This window comes from Sinohyriopsis cumingii, chromosome 17 (assembly GCF_028554795.1).
Source record: "Sinohyriopsis cumingii isolate HCF-2022 chromosome 17, ASM2855479v2, whole genome shotgun sequence".
NCBI classification, from domain to species: domain Eukaryota; kingdom Metazoa; phylum Mollusca; class Bivalvia; order Unionida; family Unionidae; genus Sinohyriopsis; species Sinohyriopsis cumingii.
The window spans coordinates 28,836,458-28,852,151 of record NC_142977.1 but is presented as its reverse complement, the minus strand read 5'-3'; the positions used below and the strand labels follow the sequence as shown (position 1 = coordinate 28,852,151).

The window sequence follows — 15,694 nt, the reverse complement described above, 5'->3', positions numbered from 1 at the left end:
ACCTCCAGCACAAACACAAACATAAATCCCTAACACAAATCTGTAACATTATTATAAAGACAGTTTCAAAACTCTATCAATGGTTATTCATAACATTCTCCATATGCAAGCAATAGTTGGGCAGCAAATTCGATGGCTTGCCAGTCATGATTCAGCCATCTGCCGAGTGTGAAAATGTGTTGATAAATTGATCATTTTAGCTGTGCTGATATTTACAATGACATAATCCAGTGGCTGAATAAGACCCAGATGTACATGTTGTCATTATAAGAGTACATCAAAAGAACAGAACACATTATCTGGGTGGCAGGTTCAAAGACTTTGACTAGCCAAAGAGTGGTGGGAAAATGTACTGATATTTACAATGACTGAATTCAGAGGAAGAAAGACCCAGGGATATACATGTGGTCATTTTAAGAGTATATCAAATGAACAAATTTAGCTTTCATTATTGTGTTCATTTCCATCTGTAGCAGAATAAGTAGTCTGTGTAACCTCGAAATCAAGACATGTTGAGACTTAGACAAAATGCTATTTCCAAATTTGGATAAGTATTTTGGAGTTAAAGGGCAAACTAATGAAGAGGGTAATGAGATTCAGAAGAGTGCTGAAGCTGCTAGAACTGATAGTTTGGATGGGACAGTAGCTAAGTGTAAGAAAGTGTGTGAGGCCTGGCTATGTTTGAAATAAGGTCTTTCCTTGAATTTACAAAATTCAGTCTCAATCTAATGGATAAACAGTCAAACAAGAGATGTATGTCAGTGGTTTAAAGAATTTGGAAAATTAAACTCTAAGACATCCATTTGGACATTTAGCCACTTCAGGTACAGCCATTATGCTTATTGGGACTGCAACGTTTCCTGATGGACTCCTATTTTTACCAAAAGGAGTCCCTGACTCCTAGTTTTAAAATTATAGTGAGACCTCTGATACCCCTACAATTATGAAGATTATATAATATTCAGAAATCAAGGATGTATATCACAGAACTGTCAGTTTACTTTTCCACTTGTCCTTAAATTTTCAAGCTAATTTCGGAGATTAACTCTGCTTATCCTTCTCCTGACAGCAGACATTTTCTGTTTCTTTGGAGTCTGTGGATCAGAAAATTCAGCACCAGCACAGTGTATCCCCTAGGGGTACAAGACTGAGAGTCAAAAATCTCCATGGTGTCAAAACTGGGGGTCAAATTAAAAATGTGGGGGTCTCTGAAGCGCAAATGAGGGTAAAGGGAAACACTGCCGGCAGATCATTTCTGAGACTGAGACAGAAAACAAAATATACTTCTTTGTGCCATTGTGATTTTAAAATTCAGATGCATGCACTGAGTGCTATGTCCATTTATATTTTCTGAATGATCCACTAATTTAAATGCTTGAGGTTTTAAGCTTTTGCCAACTAAAGCAAATTAATCACCAATAAAGCACAATCCCACAGACAGAACTGGCTTCATAACTGATTATGATTTAGCATAACCAAGCAAATACCGATATTTTATCAGAAATGAATCCACTGAAGTCATACATAATTCTGAATTTATAAACATTCCACCAGCCAATAAAACAATTTAAGCTGGTCCACTTGCCTTGAAACCAGCTTTGCGAGTCACCAAATGCTCCAGTTCTCACCAGTTGATTATAATTTGATGACAAGCATATCAATGCTGATAATTTATCAAAATGCAGTCCATTTATGTCATAACTGTTTCCTCTTCCTCTATCATAAACTTCAAAGCTAATCTCAAAAGAGTCCAACCTAAATCAATTACACCAAAGCCTGACTTCAGTGAACTGCTAGCTCCGCCCAGTTCATATATATCTTCCACTGGTGCGATTTTATTGCCCGTCAAGTTCTAAACTGTTGTCGAACAGATATCAATCAGTACCTCCTACAGTAAATTTGTTATGGAGAGCATACTCTTAGTAAGAAACAAAGCCATAGGTGAATCAAGGGTAATTAAGATTGATACAGCAGCCCAAATCTACGTGTGTCAAAGAGACACACAAGTCTGAATTTCTGCACGTCAAAAATGGGTCATATTTAAATCTGATGCGTCAAACCCGTGGGTACGTGTCTATTGAAAACCCTGCATCATATAGCCTATATGATGGTGTTTAAACAATTTTTGTCATATATACTCAAGTAATATTCTATATTATGCACAGGTACTTGAAGCAAGCTTGATGTTAAAAAAAAAGGAATAATCTCAAGGAAAAAAAATCAAACAGAATGATAAAATTACCTCAGATTATCCCCACGACCCGTTCGGAGTAAGACCCTGTCAATCATACTATAAAAGTGGCGAGGTAAGTAACTACCAAAAACTTTGTTCCACGCTCGACCATAATCTATGGCTTGTTTTACTCCTGAAATATTTGCATGCCGGGAAAAAGTTACGTTTCTGTGCTCAGATTATTACTTTTTTCAACATGTGTATGACAAAAGTTGTTTAATAAGTTTGATTACATCAAATTGATGCAACTGTAGTACAAATAATTTACTGTACAACAAGATAAATAGCATCTGTCGAACAATCAGCTTTTCTTTTTCTTCAAACCTATTATAGTTATAGTATTATTTAAAGGCAAATTGAATGTAACGATACGAGTCCATAAAGTGATCTCCTCAAAAGTATGTTACTACTCGAAATTACATTACATTATATTACATGCGTACATACCCCTTAAGACATTTCTGTGTGTGGTAAGCAATCATACATCCAGCATAACAAACATATTTCTACCTAAATAAATCCTTATAAACACCTTCTAAAATCAAACTAAAAAATTACATACCATAATATGGAAATTTCTTACTACTCTCGTGCGTTGAAGGCGTGTTGGTTGAAGGTTGTATCGAAATTGGGATAGAGAAGAGTCAACGGAGAAAGAAATATTTCGCACAAATTTCTTTATTTAAATAACCTTTAGGTCAGAAAGATATTTTGTCATCAAATATATGAAATAGCTTTATAAAATGTAATCTTAAAGGACAAATAATGATTACACCAACAATTTTGTTTTGTTAATTTTTATTCATAAAATTGGTGGAACTATTTTCTTACCAGTGAACTGTACATTCCACGAAACATTTCTTGCTTGAACGATTTATTGATTAGGCCTACCTGTTTAGTCACAGCATACTTTTTTTATTAATTTTTTCATTGGTGCTCATTGTCATTATTAACATCAATTAGAATACGGCCTTGATGGAATTATTGACCTAATTGACAATGGACACGTTCTGGTCTGCTCGCCATCCATAGTAACAATGTAAACAATCCCACACACGATTTAAGGTCATTAACTTATATATATTCAAGTCTTCATACACAGGTACAGAGCGCCCACACCTGCAGCGTATATATATATTTTTAATTTAAATTTTGTTTGATTTTGTGCTGACATAACTGGTAAGTGATAATATGGCTCACTCAAAAGAGTGCAGATGTAACTGATGCATTCATCAAACATACATACACTCGATAATATAGTTTTTTTTTTTTTTTAAATCTCGTTAATATCTTACTGATGCCTCGAAAGCTGGTAATGGTCGAAGGAAACATTGATAATTCAGTGGTTCTTACTTCAATTTGTAAACTTTGAATTCCCAGTTTTCCAACAGAGTTGGAAAATGAAAAAAAAAAAATTTGGGGGTAGTACAAGTAAACATTAGCAGTATGAAGAATACATTACACACAGAGTATATTTCATATTTTGCTTATCCTGGTGTTGTCAGCAAAATTACATCTGACCTCACAGTTTAACATCTAGGGTTGATGGCAAACAATAGGAGTAAAAGGAATTCAACATTGTAAAGTGTAAAGGAATCATTCACAATACCGATTTTGTGCAGAAATGATGCTAAACCATGTGCATACATATATCATAGTACCTTGGTTTCCACTAGAATTTGAATGCTTGGAGGCTTGGACTTTCACTGAAATCTCAGCTAAAATATAGGAGCCCAGCTCCAGAAATTAGGAATATCAATATGCAGAGAGTATATTTCACATTTCATTTTGTTCAGGTGTAGTTGTTACAAAATTACCCTCCACTCCACTGTCTAACATCCAGGTGTGACAGGTGAAGAAAGCATTTACTCCGCTGTAGCAGGGGTTTATACAGATGTATCTGTGAGTGGTTAGAAACTCTCAATTTATATTTTTCCAGGAAAATAATGCATACTGACCAAAGCTTCCAAGATTGAGTGAAAATCAATAGACAAAAAGTATGGAGGGCTTATGCTGCCTGGTTTAAAACAAAAGTTAATGCCATTTAAATAATACAAGTTTTCCCCCATATTTTAAAGTTATAAAGGGATGATCCTGTCGTTTCTTTTTAACTGGCATTTAAGTTTTGGTTAAAAAGCAAAAGCACTTCAGATCTTTCCGTACTTTGCACTGAAGCCTTTCAGGCAGTTGAACAAACTTCTAATATTTCAATTTGTTGTTTTATTTAAAGTGAAGTTGCATCAGAAAATTGTGATTGTATTTTAATGATTACCAGCTCCATTACAGCACTCATTGTGGGTGGAGTTGGGTGGAGGGTGATTAGAGTGAATGCTGCCTGACAAAAGAATAAGTTTGAGCTATATTGGTTATAGACCAAAATCATTTGTTGTCTGTCATCCATCTGTCAATTAGCATAAGTTTATTATCACTACTAACTACTAGGATTACCACAAAACTTTGCATATACATTCTTTCCATGGATGGTCTTAAATAAAAATATTGCAACTCAGACATCCAATATTGATGTCACAGAGATTATCTTGAAGACCTTGTAACTACTCACTCTGAACAGAAAGACATCAATATGGGATTTTTACCATAAGACTTCTTATGTCTATTTAGTCCTAAATGAAAATGGTAACACTTAAACATCCAGTATGGCCAAATTTGAAAATCTTGTTATTGCTGCTCCTTCTAAGCAGAAAGTCATATCATCATCAGGTTTTTACAAGAAGACTTCATATGATCTCTAGTTTGATGTTAATGAAGATAGTACCGATTTGACATCACATATGGCCATCTTGATAGGCATCTTGAAAACAATGATATTACTACTTCTCCTGATTGGATGGTCATACTAACATGGGGTATTCACCAAAAGAATTTGCTTGATGTTTGGTTGGTCCTAAATGAAAATGGTGCCAGTCTTTTATCCAATATGACAGCCATCTTCCAAATGATAGATATTCTTCAATGGATGGTCAAATTGACTTGGGGGTTTTCAACTGAAGAACTTGTTTGACATCTGGTTGGTTCTAAATCAAAACAGTGCCAATCTTATATCCATTATTGCTGCTGCTTGTTATGGATCAGGAATATATTGATGGTTTCAATGCTCAGCAGTTTTAAAAAAAGAGTTTTATCTTGGATTCCTGGAAATTCTTTTTGGCTTGTAGAGCATTAAATTCTTGTTTATCTTATTAAAGCAAAAATGTTTTTTTTCAATAAACAACTGAAGCTCTACACAGTGGACAAAGTATTTTGTTTAGTTTTTAAATTCTTGCCATGATTGAACAAAAATAAATGGTTCCGCAAAATAACTTAAGATCTCCATCTACAATTACGAAACTGTGTCGATGGATTGCTCTTCAAGTATGGGGGAAAAACTTAATTGATTTTGAACACATTTTGTGGATGGTTTGCTCTTGGGGTAAGAAATAGCACTTAGTCTAACAATTTATGGGTCAAAAGGTCAAAGGTCAAGCTTACTGCAACTGAAAGAAGATAAATTGTTTACAAATAAAACTCAAGTTCTCCACCATCTGCAGTTACCAAATTTTGTGGATTGATTGAACTTGGAGCAAGGAAGAACTTAAAAGATTTTGAAGCCAAATGGTCAATGGTCAAGTTCACAAAAAGAAGCAAACTGATTTCTACACAATTGAGTTCTTCACTATCTACAATTTCTACACTTTCTGATGGCTTGTACTTTAATTCAAGAAGAACCCTATTGATTCTGGAGTCAAAAGGTCAAAGGTCAGCCCACTGTGACTGAAGGAACAAAAATGTCTGCAGAATAACACTGTTTCTACTTCACATGCCTGAACCAAATGTTGTGGAAGGTTTGCACTTGAGGTAAGGAAGAAACTTATTGATTTTTTTAGGTCAGTGGTCAGGGTCACTGTGATTGAAAGGTTAAAAATTGTCCCTACTCAGTGACATTAGGTTTACATAACAGAACTGGACTGAACATTGTGGATGACTTTAACTTGCATTAAGGAAGAAGCCTATCAATCTTTGGATTAAAAAGTCAAGGTTAGTATTATGGAATGAAGGAATAAAGGATGAATGCACAATAATTGCACATATCTACACAGAGGACAGTAAAACACAGATTGGGGATATAATATGTCATTCATGTAACATGTTTTGGATTTTTGTGTGTGTGCAAAATATGTAAATAACAGATACTTTTATTTTCATGTACAAGAAAATTAGTAAGAGTGGCATTATTAAAAGTTGAAGCTGTGAATTTCCCCTGCTATGCATATTATGTAAACTGGATTTTCCCCTGCTATGTATAGCATATAAACTCGATTTCCTGCTGCTATGTATAGCATATAAACTCGATTTTCCCCTGGTATGTGTAGCATATAAACTGGGCAACTGTTAATTTTAATAATGTTTTGAGCTCTGAATCCCCTGCCTGCTCATCAAAAAGAATTATTGATACCCCTGGGATATATTAAGTTTGTTGTATATATATAATGCCAGCTACCATGTTCATTTTTGCATTGACGTTTAGAGTAAACGAATACTAATTACATTTTTTTTCTTGTTTCATTTAAAGGATCAAAATGTCATCCTTGGAAATGCAAGATTGTCCACCAGAGAGAGCCCCTGATTCCACTTCTGTGAATGGAGACCATTCACCAAATCCAGAGAATGCAAGGAAAAGTGTGAACTCGGGCATGAATAGTCAACCAGGGATAGATAACTCTTCCTTCAACTTTGAAGAATTGCACTTATCTCCACCTCCATTGACATATGTTGATTTTATGCCACTTTGTCTTGAGCCAGCTGTCTCGAATGAAGAAGCTCCAAAGTTTGCTGAATTTAGGTAATATGTGTATGAGCAACATTTGTAGTACGTGTAATATATCTTTCCAGTTGTCTTGGTTTTGTTTCAGACTAAGATATAAAAATTGCAGAAGCGGAGGTTAGAAGATTTTTTCAACAATGTAGCATATATCCTCAGTATATCTTATTTTTCATCTAAATGTTAAATCGGTTCAGAGTTTCTTAAAGTATTAAAAAAAATTTGCAGTGTGTCCTCATTATGACGTTGTTTATTGGAGCCATAGACTTTTGGACCTCATAGTGAGACCACTTTTAAATGAAACACATTATGAATATCATTTTAATAACAAGTAATGAAATGTGATTCTGGATCATATTTGGCTTATGAAAAGAACCATGTCATAATGAATGGAGTGTTGTACATTTTTTAAAGTCTTATCAAGTAACTGGCCGACCCTTTGTGAAATAAAAACCTGTTGATTTCTTTTGACTTAGTAGGGACAAATGATGAATAAATCAGACAAACCTGTCAATAGTGGTCACACACGGGAAAAGGTGAAATTGACATTTGTACACAGGTGACCTATGTATTCAGGAACACAGGGATCATCCTGGGCTTCGCCAATGTCGCAAATTGCGATTTTTTTTCCTTATTGGCGACAAAAATATCCTATCTGGCGATTTTTTTGCCGACATACTTTTTGGTTATTTAATTTGTACATACAATCATGGATTTAGACTGAATAAATTTAAAGCCAGAACGAAAGGAAGCCACAAACTTGACTAAACAATGCATTGGAATCAATCTGTTACACAAACGATCCTTTGTTCTTATTGACAACCCTATCTTTACAGTGCATTGTTACATCATAATCTGCTTATGCTGACATCTGGGCTGAGTACTGTATGCTGCGATACAGTCAATCATGCTACCGCACTATACCTACAACTGACCGACTTCTGAAGACGCGAATAGAACAGATACAATTAATTGTGTGGCTAATCCTTCTATTTTTTTTATACATATACCAATACAATAGTTTTGCTGAACCTTCATAGAAAACTGATAACCTTTGAAGTACCGACTACTGTGTATAAATACAAAGCAAATGGAAAAAATCTCAATCACAATTACATCTGTCGCCAGTGCAGCATTTTACTCATTGATCTTTTCCTTTTGCCATCAGTCCCGTGTTACGGCTGCAGAGACTTAAACTCCGCAACAAGAAATAGCAAAAAAAAAAAACAATTTTGCATAATTAATAATAATTATTTATTTCTCAAAATACAGGAGTGAAAGAATCCCTAAATTGGGTGTGAATTTACGCTTATATATACGGTCCAATATTGCCAGGTGTTGACTCGAGTAAGTTTCATTCGTGGGAATGGAGATCCTTTTTTTCTTGTCAAGAAAATTTATACAGCATTCAGTGATCATTCTTGGGATTTAGGAAGCAATTCGCTACAAGCTTTGTGAAGCTAGCCATAAAAGGCGGGGGGGGGGCTGCTGAGAGGCTACTGGTGTCACATGTCAGCACTGAGGACTGTGAACGTGGATTCAGTAAGATGAACCTCATAAAAACTGACATCAGAAATAAGCTCTGCATCTCATCTCTCGAGAATTTAATGAGAATTAGCATGTACAGATGTGAAAAATTAGACTTTGAAACTGCATTCAACAAGTGGGCAGCCCTAAAATCGCGACGGATCTTCATGTAACACTTTGTAACATTTTGTTAATGCTTGTTGTAATTAAAGTATTAACTAATCCATCTTTTGTAATTTTCATTGCCTGTTACATTAACAGACTAAATTAACACTTGGAAAAATGTACACTACTTTTTTTGGCGACACTTTTTGAAAATTGGCGACAAAATATTGAGGTTGGCAATTTTTTTGGCGACAGCTTTTGAAAAGCCAGGACCATCCCTGGGAACACCTTTGAAAGTTTGGTTTTTGAACAAATACCATGCATTGAATATCATTATCGTTCTTCTTCTTCTTATTATTACTATTATTATTGTTATTGTTATTATTGTTAACATTGTTTTATGTGCATTAGTCAACAAAATCATAAAAGGAATATATTATGTTGTTCTCTAGCAAATTTTTCTTCCACACAAAATTACTGATCCTACTCACAATAATCCTACCTATAAATTAAATCATCTCAGATTCACAAATTACCACAATTGTTTTTTAAAATTTTCTTTTATGCACCATGAAAAAACACTAATTTTATAATTCCAATACTAATACTAATACTGATTGACAGCTTTCATATAACTGTGAGAAAAAGACTGACTCTCTGGTTGGCCAACTGGTTTGAATTAGGCTTGGAAACAACAGTCACACTTCAAAAATAATAGATGGATGGGATAGTTTCTTAACCTGCCAAGATAAAAAGACAGTTGTCTTATGTGAAAAGCCTGTGATGAATAGAAAATCAAAAAGAAGATATATGTTGCTATTCTTTATGACCCATGGACTGAACTTCTGCCATTTCAGACATGTTTTAAAGATTCAGAAAGTTCATAACACAGCTGCTCGGATCAAACTTAGAGTACCATGATCAGAGCACACCTCCCCGCTGCTCTGTACCCAACACTGGCTATCCATTCGATCTAGAATCAAACACAAAATTTGTTCACTGTGCTACGTTTCACTGTTGGACTCTAGTCCAACATACCTATTCGACCTCACCATGTGTACACGCCAGCAAGATACTTACGCTCCTCTTCTGACAATCGTATACTTGTTATTCCCACTATAAAAACAAAGTCATATGGACAGCATTCTTTTGCATACCAGGGCTCAGCAACGTGGAATAATTGCCCATTGAACTTAGACACAAAGACACAGTGATCACATTCAAGAGGGCTCTCAAAACTCACTTATTTCGACCGCAAGAACAAACTTAAAGACCTAATAATGTTTCCTACCTGAAATATTCTCAGCATGTTTTTTTTTTTTTAATGTTTTTCTAATTTCATGGTGTTTGTTTTTGTAATAATATTATTATATGTTTTTTATCTTATAGGTGTTGTCTAATGTTGTAAAACGCTTAGAGCTTCTAAAGATTAGGCGCTATACAAAGTCCAAATTATTATTATTATTATTATTATTATTTTTATTTCATGACCCATGATCCTTATGAAAAGGGATGCAACTTGTTCTCTCTTCTCAGAGATGAACTTTGTTCTCAAAATATGCCATAATATCTTGGTTATACCTATTAATCCCTTGAATCTGAGTTCATCTGGCTATCATTTTTGCCTGATTACCTATTCCACTATCCAGCAAATGAATTGCTTTGACCCACTCATGTGGGGATAAAAGCTGCCTGACTTTTAAATCCAGCAAATGAATTGCTTTGACCCACTCATGTGGGGATAAAAGCTGCCTGACTTTTAAATCCAGCAAATGAATTGCTTTGACCCACTCATGTGGGGATAAAAGCTGCCTGACTTTTAAATCCAGCAAATGAATTGCTTTGACCCGCTCTTGTGGGGATAAAAGCTGCCTAACTTTTAAATCCAGCAAATGAATTGCTTTGACCCACTCATGTGGGGATAAAAGCTGCCTCACTTTTAAATTCAGCAGATAGACATCTATGAGTCAGTGTGAATGGAGAATGCTGCGGACATACACAGTGTTAGCACATTAATTCACATGATATATCTTCTTCCAAACAATGCCTTGCTCATCAAATAAAAGTTTAATTTGCATTCTTAGAACTGTCACTGCTGATATGCACCAGTGACTGCTGAAGGCAGACAAACTTCACTGTTGGTTAGGAATCACATGGCTGATGACTGTAGAAGACAGGTGGCTGCTACTCAGAGAACAATTATTTAGGAACATACATGCCAGTGTTGGTTCTATATATCCATGGTACATAATAAGTCCTAAGCCTGAGTATTTAAACAACATGGGATCAACGTATATCACAAACCATACAAGTCTTTAAAACAACAACTTATGCATGTGAGGGACAGAAATGAAAATTTGAAAAATGTGTTTTTTATATATATATATATATATCAAATGTAATGATTTTGAGAAAGATTACATTGGAAAACAAGCAGAATGTTAGAAACCAGGATTAAGGAACATATCAGTAGAGAGTCATTGGTTATACATGAACATTGTAGCAATATGGGACATTCCATTGTTCCCATTCAAAGCAAGGTGATCACGTCAGAGGACATTATATGGAAAGGAAGGTAAAGGAGTCGATTGAAATATAACAATGGAGGCCAACACTAAACAGGGATGACAGGCTTGAATTACCACCCATTTACAACAGTCTTCTTGTATCACATGAACATTAGAATTCATGTGATCAACAATAGTCGCTGATGAAGGCAGTGTGATATTGCCAAAGATTATGAACTCTTAGGATGGGAAATTACTAATGATCATAAAGCATCCAAAGCAAGGAAGCAAACTTTTCAGTTACTGTCTTGCATGTTGTATCAATACAAATCCTGCATGTTGTATCAATACACATCCTGCATGTTGTATCAGTACACTATCCTGCATGTTGTATCAATACACCATCATGAATGTTGTATCAATATACCTTCCTAATGTGTCAATACACCATCCTAAATGTTGTATCAATACACCACCTTGCATGTTGTATCAATACACCATCTGCATATTGTATCAACACATGTCCTGCATGTTGCATCAATACACCACCCTGCATGTTGTATCAATACAGTATCCAGCATGCTGTATAAATAAACTGTCCTGCATGTCATAAGAGGTGACTAATGGAGGCATACTTACTTTTTTATCTGGATAAATCCCATGATAATAATCACACATCTTGAATCCCATGATAATATTTGCAGGTCTTGAATCCCATGATGATATTCAAATGTCTTGAATCCATTATGCTATTCACAGGTCTTGAATCCCATGACGATATTCACAGGTCTTGATATAAAACATTAGACTTTATATTTTAGTGACTTTACTCTTTTTTGCCATTATTTTTGTTTTGTTTGCCGTTCTTTGGATGCCTAAACTTGCTTGGCATTATATAGCCAGGATTGTGCTGATTTGCCATTAAACCCTGCACATGCATACATTTCTTCCATTTCTTTAGATTTTATTCTATTTTTATTCTTGACGTTTTGCTTAAATTAGATGGATCTATTGAAACTATTGCATGAAGACATAAATCACATGAGGTGAAAAAAATTCAGCTTACATCAGTTTCCGATATGATAAGCTTGTACAAGTATTAAAGAGGGTTTTACCATATATGACCTAAAGACTTCTCAACTTGAAATTTTAAAGAACATTTTTCATTGGTGGATGGCCATATCTGTGAGTGTGGGCTAAATAATAAAGATTTATGGGTGCCAAAAATTTCACCATGTCCCTCTCAGTAAGTATGGGTTAATTAATAAATTGAAGATTTATGGAGGAAAAATGAAAAAAAGTCACAGTATAGTATAGAAAATGTCATTTTGCAGCACTGTGATGGTTCAGGCAAATCAGTGGCTAAAATCCAACCCAACATTTGCTGCTATGAAGTGTGAGACCTTCACCAAGAAGCTGGAAAACAACAACACTGTGGATATAGACCGCATGACTTACCTCCAATCCACGTATGGCTGTAATAAGTTTGTGAGGGGACTCAGGTTAGTTGTTCAATCAGTTCACAAAGGAAGACATGGTTTGCCATCAATGAATCTTTTTGAATTATTTGATCAGTATATTTACAAAATAAAATGGGTTCTCTTGGACCCCATAAGAAGAGTCATCTCTCTCACAAGTGGGTAAAAATCAGCTTATATCTCCTCTGTCTGTTTGCTAATGCTCTACAGTAAACTCTTTGATTTACACATAAAGTGAACTCCTGTGAAACCTTGCATGACTCAAATCCATCCATCAAGGGGGAGCTAAATTTTCATCCTAGACAAATACTAAATAAAACTGGTGGTTCCTGCTTGGGAACCATGCTTCGCATTTGAGTATATATGCAAATATCACAGTTGTCTTGGGGTGTATTTTTCTGCTTGGATGTTAATATTAATTCACATAAATGCAAGACATGGATAAGTTGAATAAGCATAAATCTAGAATTTGCTGTAAAAATAGGAGGAATCATAATGAAACTTAAAATCCTGTGAACAACTCTAAAACCTACCACTGAAAGTGCTAATAATTCCGTTAGCAGTTCCCAATCCCACAGCTGTAAGTGATGAAAAATCCCATTAACAACTCCCAGTCCACTAGAGCTAAGAATAACATTACCAACTTCCATCCCCACTATTGAAAGTGCTTAAATTCCATTTGACAATTTCCAACCCCACTAATGAAAGTGCTTAAATTCCATTTAACAATTTCCAACCCACTAATGAAAGTGCTTAAATTCCATTTGACATTTTCCAACCCACTAATGAAAGTGCTTAAATTCCATTTGACATTTTCCAACCCACTACTGATTTGTTCAAAATCCTGTTAACTTCCAACCCCAATACTGAAAGTGTTAAAAATCCCATTAAGAACTCCTAACCCACCACTGAAAGTGCTAAAAATACCATTAACAATTCTCAACCCTCCATGGATGTGCACAAAATCCAGTTATATTCAATACTGAAAGTACTTAAAATTTCATTAACAAGTCCCAACCCACCAACAAAAGTGCTAAAAGTCCCATGAACAACTCCAAGCCTCACCCCAAAAAGAGCTAAATTTCCCATTTATAACACTGAAATTCCTAACAATTCCATGAACAACTCTTTATGCACAACGAAAGGGCTAAAATTCCCATTAATAACTCCTGACCAACTCTGGAAGTAATGAGAGGATGTTATATATAGTTAAGGTATGAAGTGTATACAATAAGTTTTGTTATACTTTATGTGGTTAATTGTTATAGAATGCCAGAAAGAATTTGATTTGCAGACTATGAAGCACAGCATATTTTGTTATGGTAACCATCCACCTATCTGTTCCTGCTGTTGGAGAGTGGCATCCCTCATGGGCCATGGGGCAGAAGGATGCAATGATGTTGTGCTGATTGCTTATTGGACATACATGTCTGACTCATGTATGCCTGCTGGGGTGTAGGCCACTAACCAGAATGTGCTCCCTGACAGTGGGGCATATTTTGGGGGTGGGTGAGTGTTGATCAGTTTCTGCCCTATGGGACAGAGGTATTTTGATCTGAAGTACTTTAAGAAACTGTGAGGATGTGCCATCCATTTTGAGTGGGGATTGTCATTGAGATTTTATGGAAATGTAGTTTATTTTTAAAAAAATTTGAGGATCATGTTTTGAGGATTATTGCATGTGTAACAATTATCTCTTATTTTGTATACATTTTTCGGAAGGTTAACTTCTTTAAGCTTTTATTATGTTGTAATTATATAAAAAATTCGGAGGTCTTTATATTCCAAAACGTTTTGTGCAGTTAACTTGTACATTTTTTGAACAATACTACGTTACACACTACAAACATATATACTTATTCCTTTCTGTGCAGTAACCTGAGTTCTTCTTCATCTGCCTTTACCAAACTTTGTATATATCTTGTGTTTGGACTAAGGAAGAGGCCCTTTGATTTTGTGGTTAAAAAGTCAATGGTCACAGTCACTGTAACAGTTGTGCATCATATTCTTTTATTAATCTTTATGAATGGACTACACTTGGGGTAAAGAAGAAGACTGCTTTTTTATTCAAAAGGTCATAGGTCAAGGTCAGGGTTGTTTTGATTGAAAGAAGAAAATGATTTCTGCACAATAGTATTAGTTCTACATTACAGACCTGGATTAAACTTTGTTGTTGACTTTTCACTGGTAGAAGCCTGTTAATTTTTACTATCAGAACATCAAAGATTAATGCCCTTTGCTGAAAAATGGAATATGCCCTCTTCATACAAACTTCAGTTTTGAGCCATGTACCCACATCAAAATTTGTGGATGGCTTACATTTGGGAAAGAAAAAGAATTAGTATTTGGGCAAAAAAAAAGGTCAAAGGTCAGGGTAATGTTCCATGTTTTTTTGCATTACTTTAGTTCAAACTATGTGACCGCTTTGGTGGCCTAGTGGTTAGAGCATCTGCCCTGGATGTGGGAGGTTGTGGATTTGAGCCCTTTCCAAGTCATACCAAAGACTTATAAAAATGGTATTAACAATTGCTTTGCAAGGCCCTCAGCATTAAGAGGTTAGTGTTAGGACTGGTCGGCCTGGTGTCAGGATAATGTGACTGGGTGGAACATAATGCTACTTGTCTGCAGCATGATGCCCCAGTGCTAGACATCACTTTAAACTCCGACACTGCAGACATCATAGCGGTATGACTGGACAATTGTTAAAGCAACGTTAAAAAAAATAAAAAAACCATATACCTTGACCAAAGTGGACTGCACTTATAGTATGGAAGAGTCAGACTGATGTTGTGGTCAAAGGTCAAGGTCATTCAAATGTTTTGCACAATCGCTTTTGTTCTAGAGAAAGTTCATTGACCAAACTTTATGAATGTCTTGTACTGAGGATAATATAGATTTTGAGGTCACAGTCATGGTATGTCTAATAAGTAGGCTTAGTTATATACCACATACAGTAACAAAAGGCCACATTCACTGAGACCGACAATGCTGTACAAAGAGGTCCATTAAACAAGAAAATAAAGAA

General features: G+C 35.3%; 2 protein-coding genes across 6 annotated transcripts in view; one reads left to right on the top strand and one right to left on the bottom strand.

Moving 5' to 3' along the window:
• Window positions 1–2,877, bottom strand: part of LOC149778332 (NF-kappa-B inhibitor-like protein 1) — a 28,390-nt gene extending 25,513 nt beyond the window's left edge. The window contains exon 1 of one of the 2 annotated variants that reach the window (XM_089939146.1): window positions 2,796–2,877. Coding sequence is in view for 1 of the 2 variants with exons in the window: in XM_089939145.1 (XP_089795271.1) it covers window positions 2,681–2,715 (35 nt within the window). In the remaining variant the exon portion in view is untranslated. Of the gene's footprint in view, window positions 1–2,680 lie in introns of both variants that reach the window. The other variant, XM_089939145.1, reaches the window with a different exon arrangement.
• The window catches only part of LOC149778331 (uncharacterized), a 46,114-nt gene continuing 33,269 nt past the window's right edge, over window positions 2,850–15,694 (top strand). The window contains exons 1-3 of one of the 4 annotated variants that reach the window (XM_089939144.1): window positions 2,850–2,930; window positions 6,804–7,073; window positions 12,526–12,693. In XM_089939144.1, the coding sequence (XP_089795270.1) occupies window positions 6,811–7,073; window positions 12,526–12,693 (431 nt within the window). In that variant the 5' untranslated portion in view covers window positions 2,850–2,930; window positions 6,804–6,810. Of the gene's footprint in view, window positions 2,931–3,082; window positions 3,413–3,457; window positions 6,269–6,803; window positions 7,074–12,525; window positions 12,694–15,694 lie in introns of those variants that run through there. The other 3 variants (XM_089939143.1, XM_089939141.1, XM_089939142.1) reach the window with 3 other exon arrangements.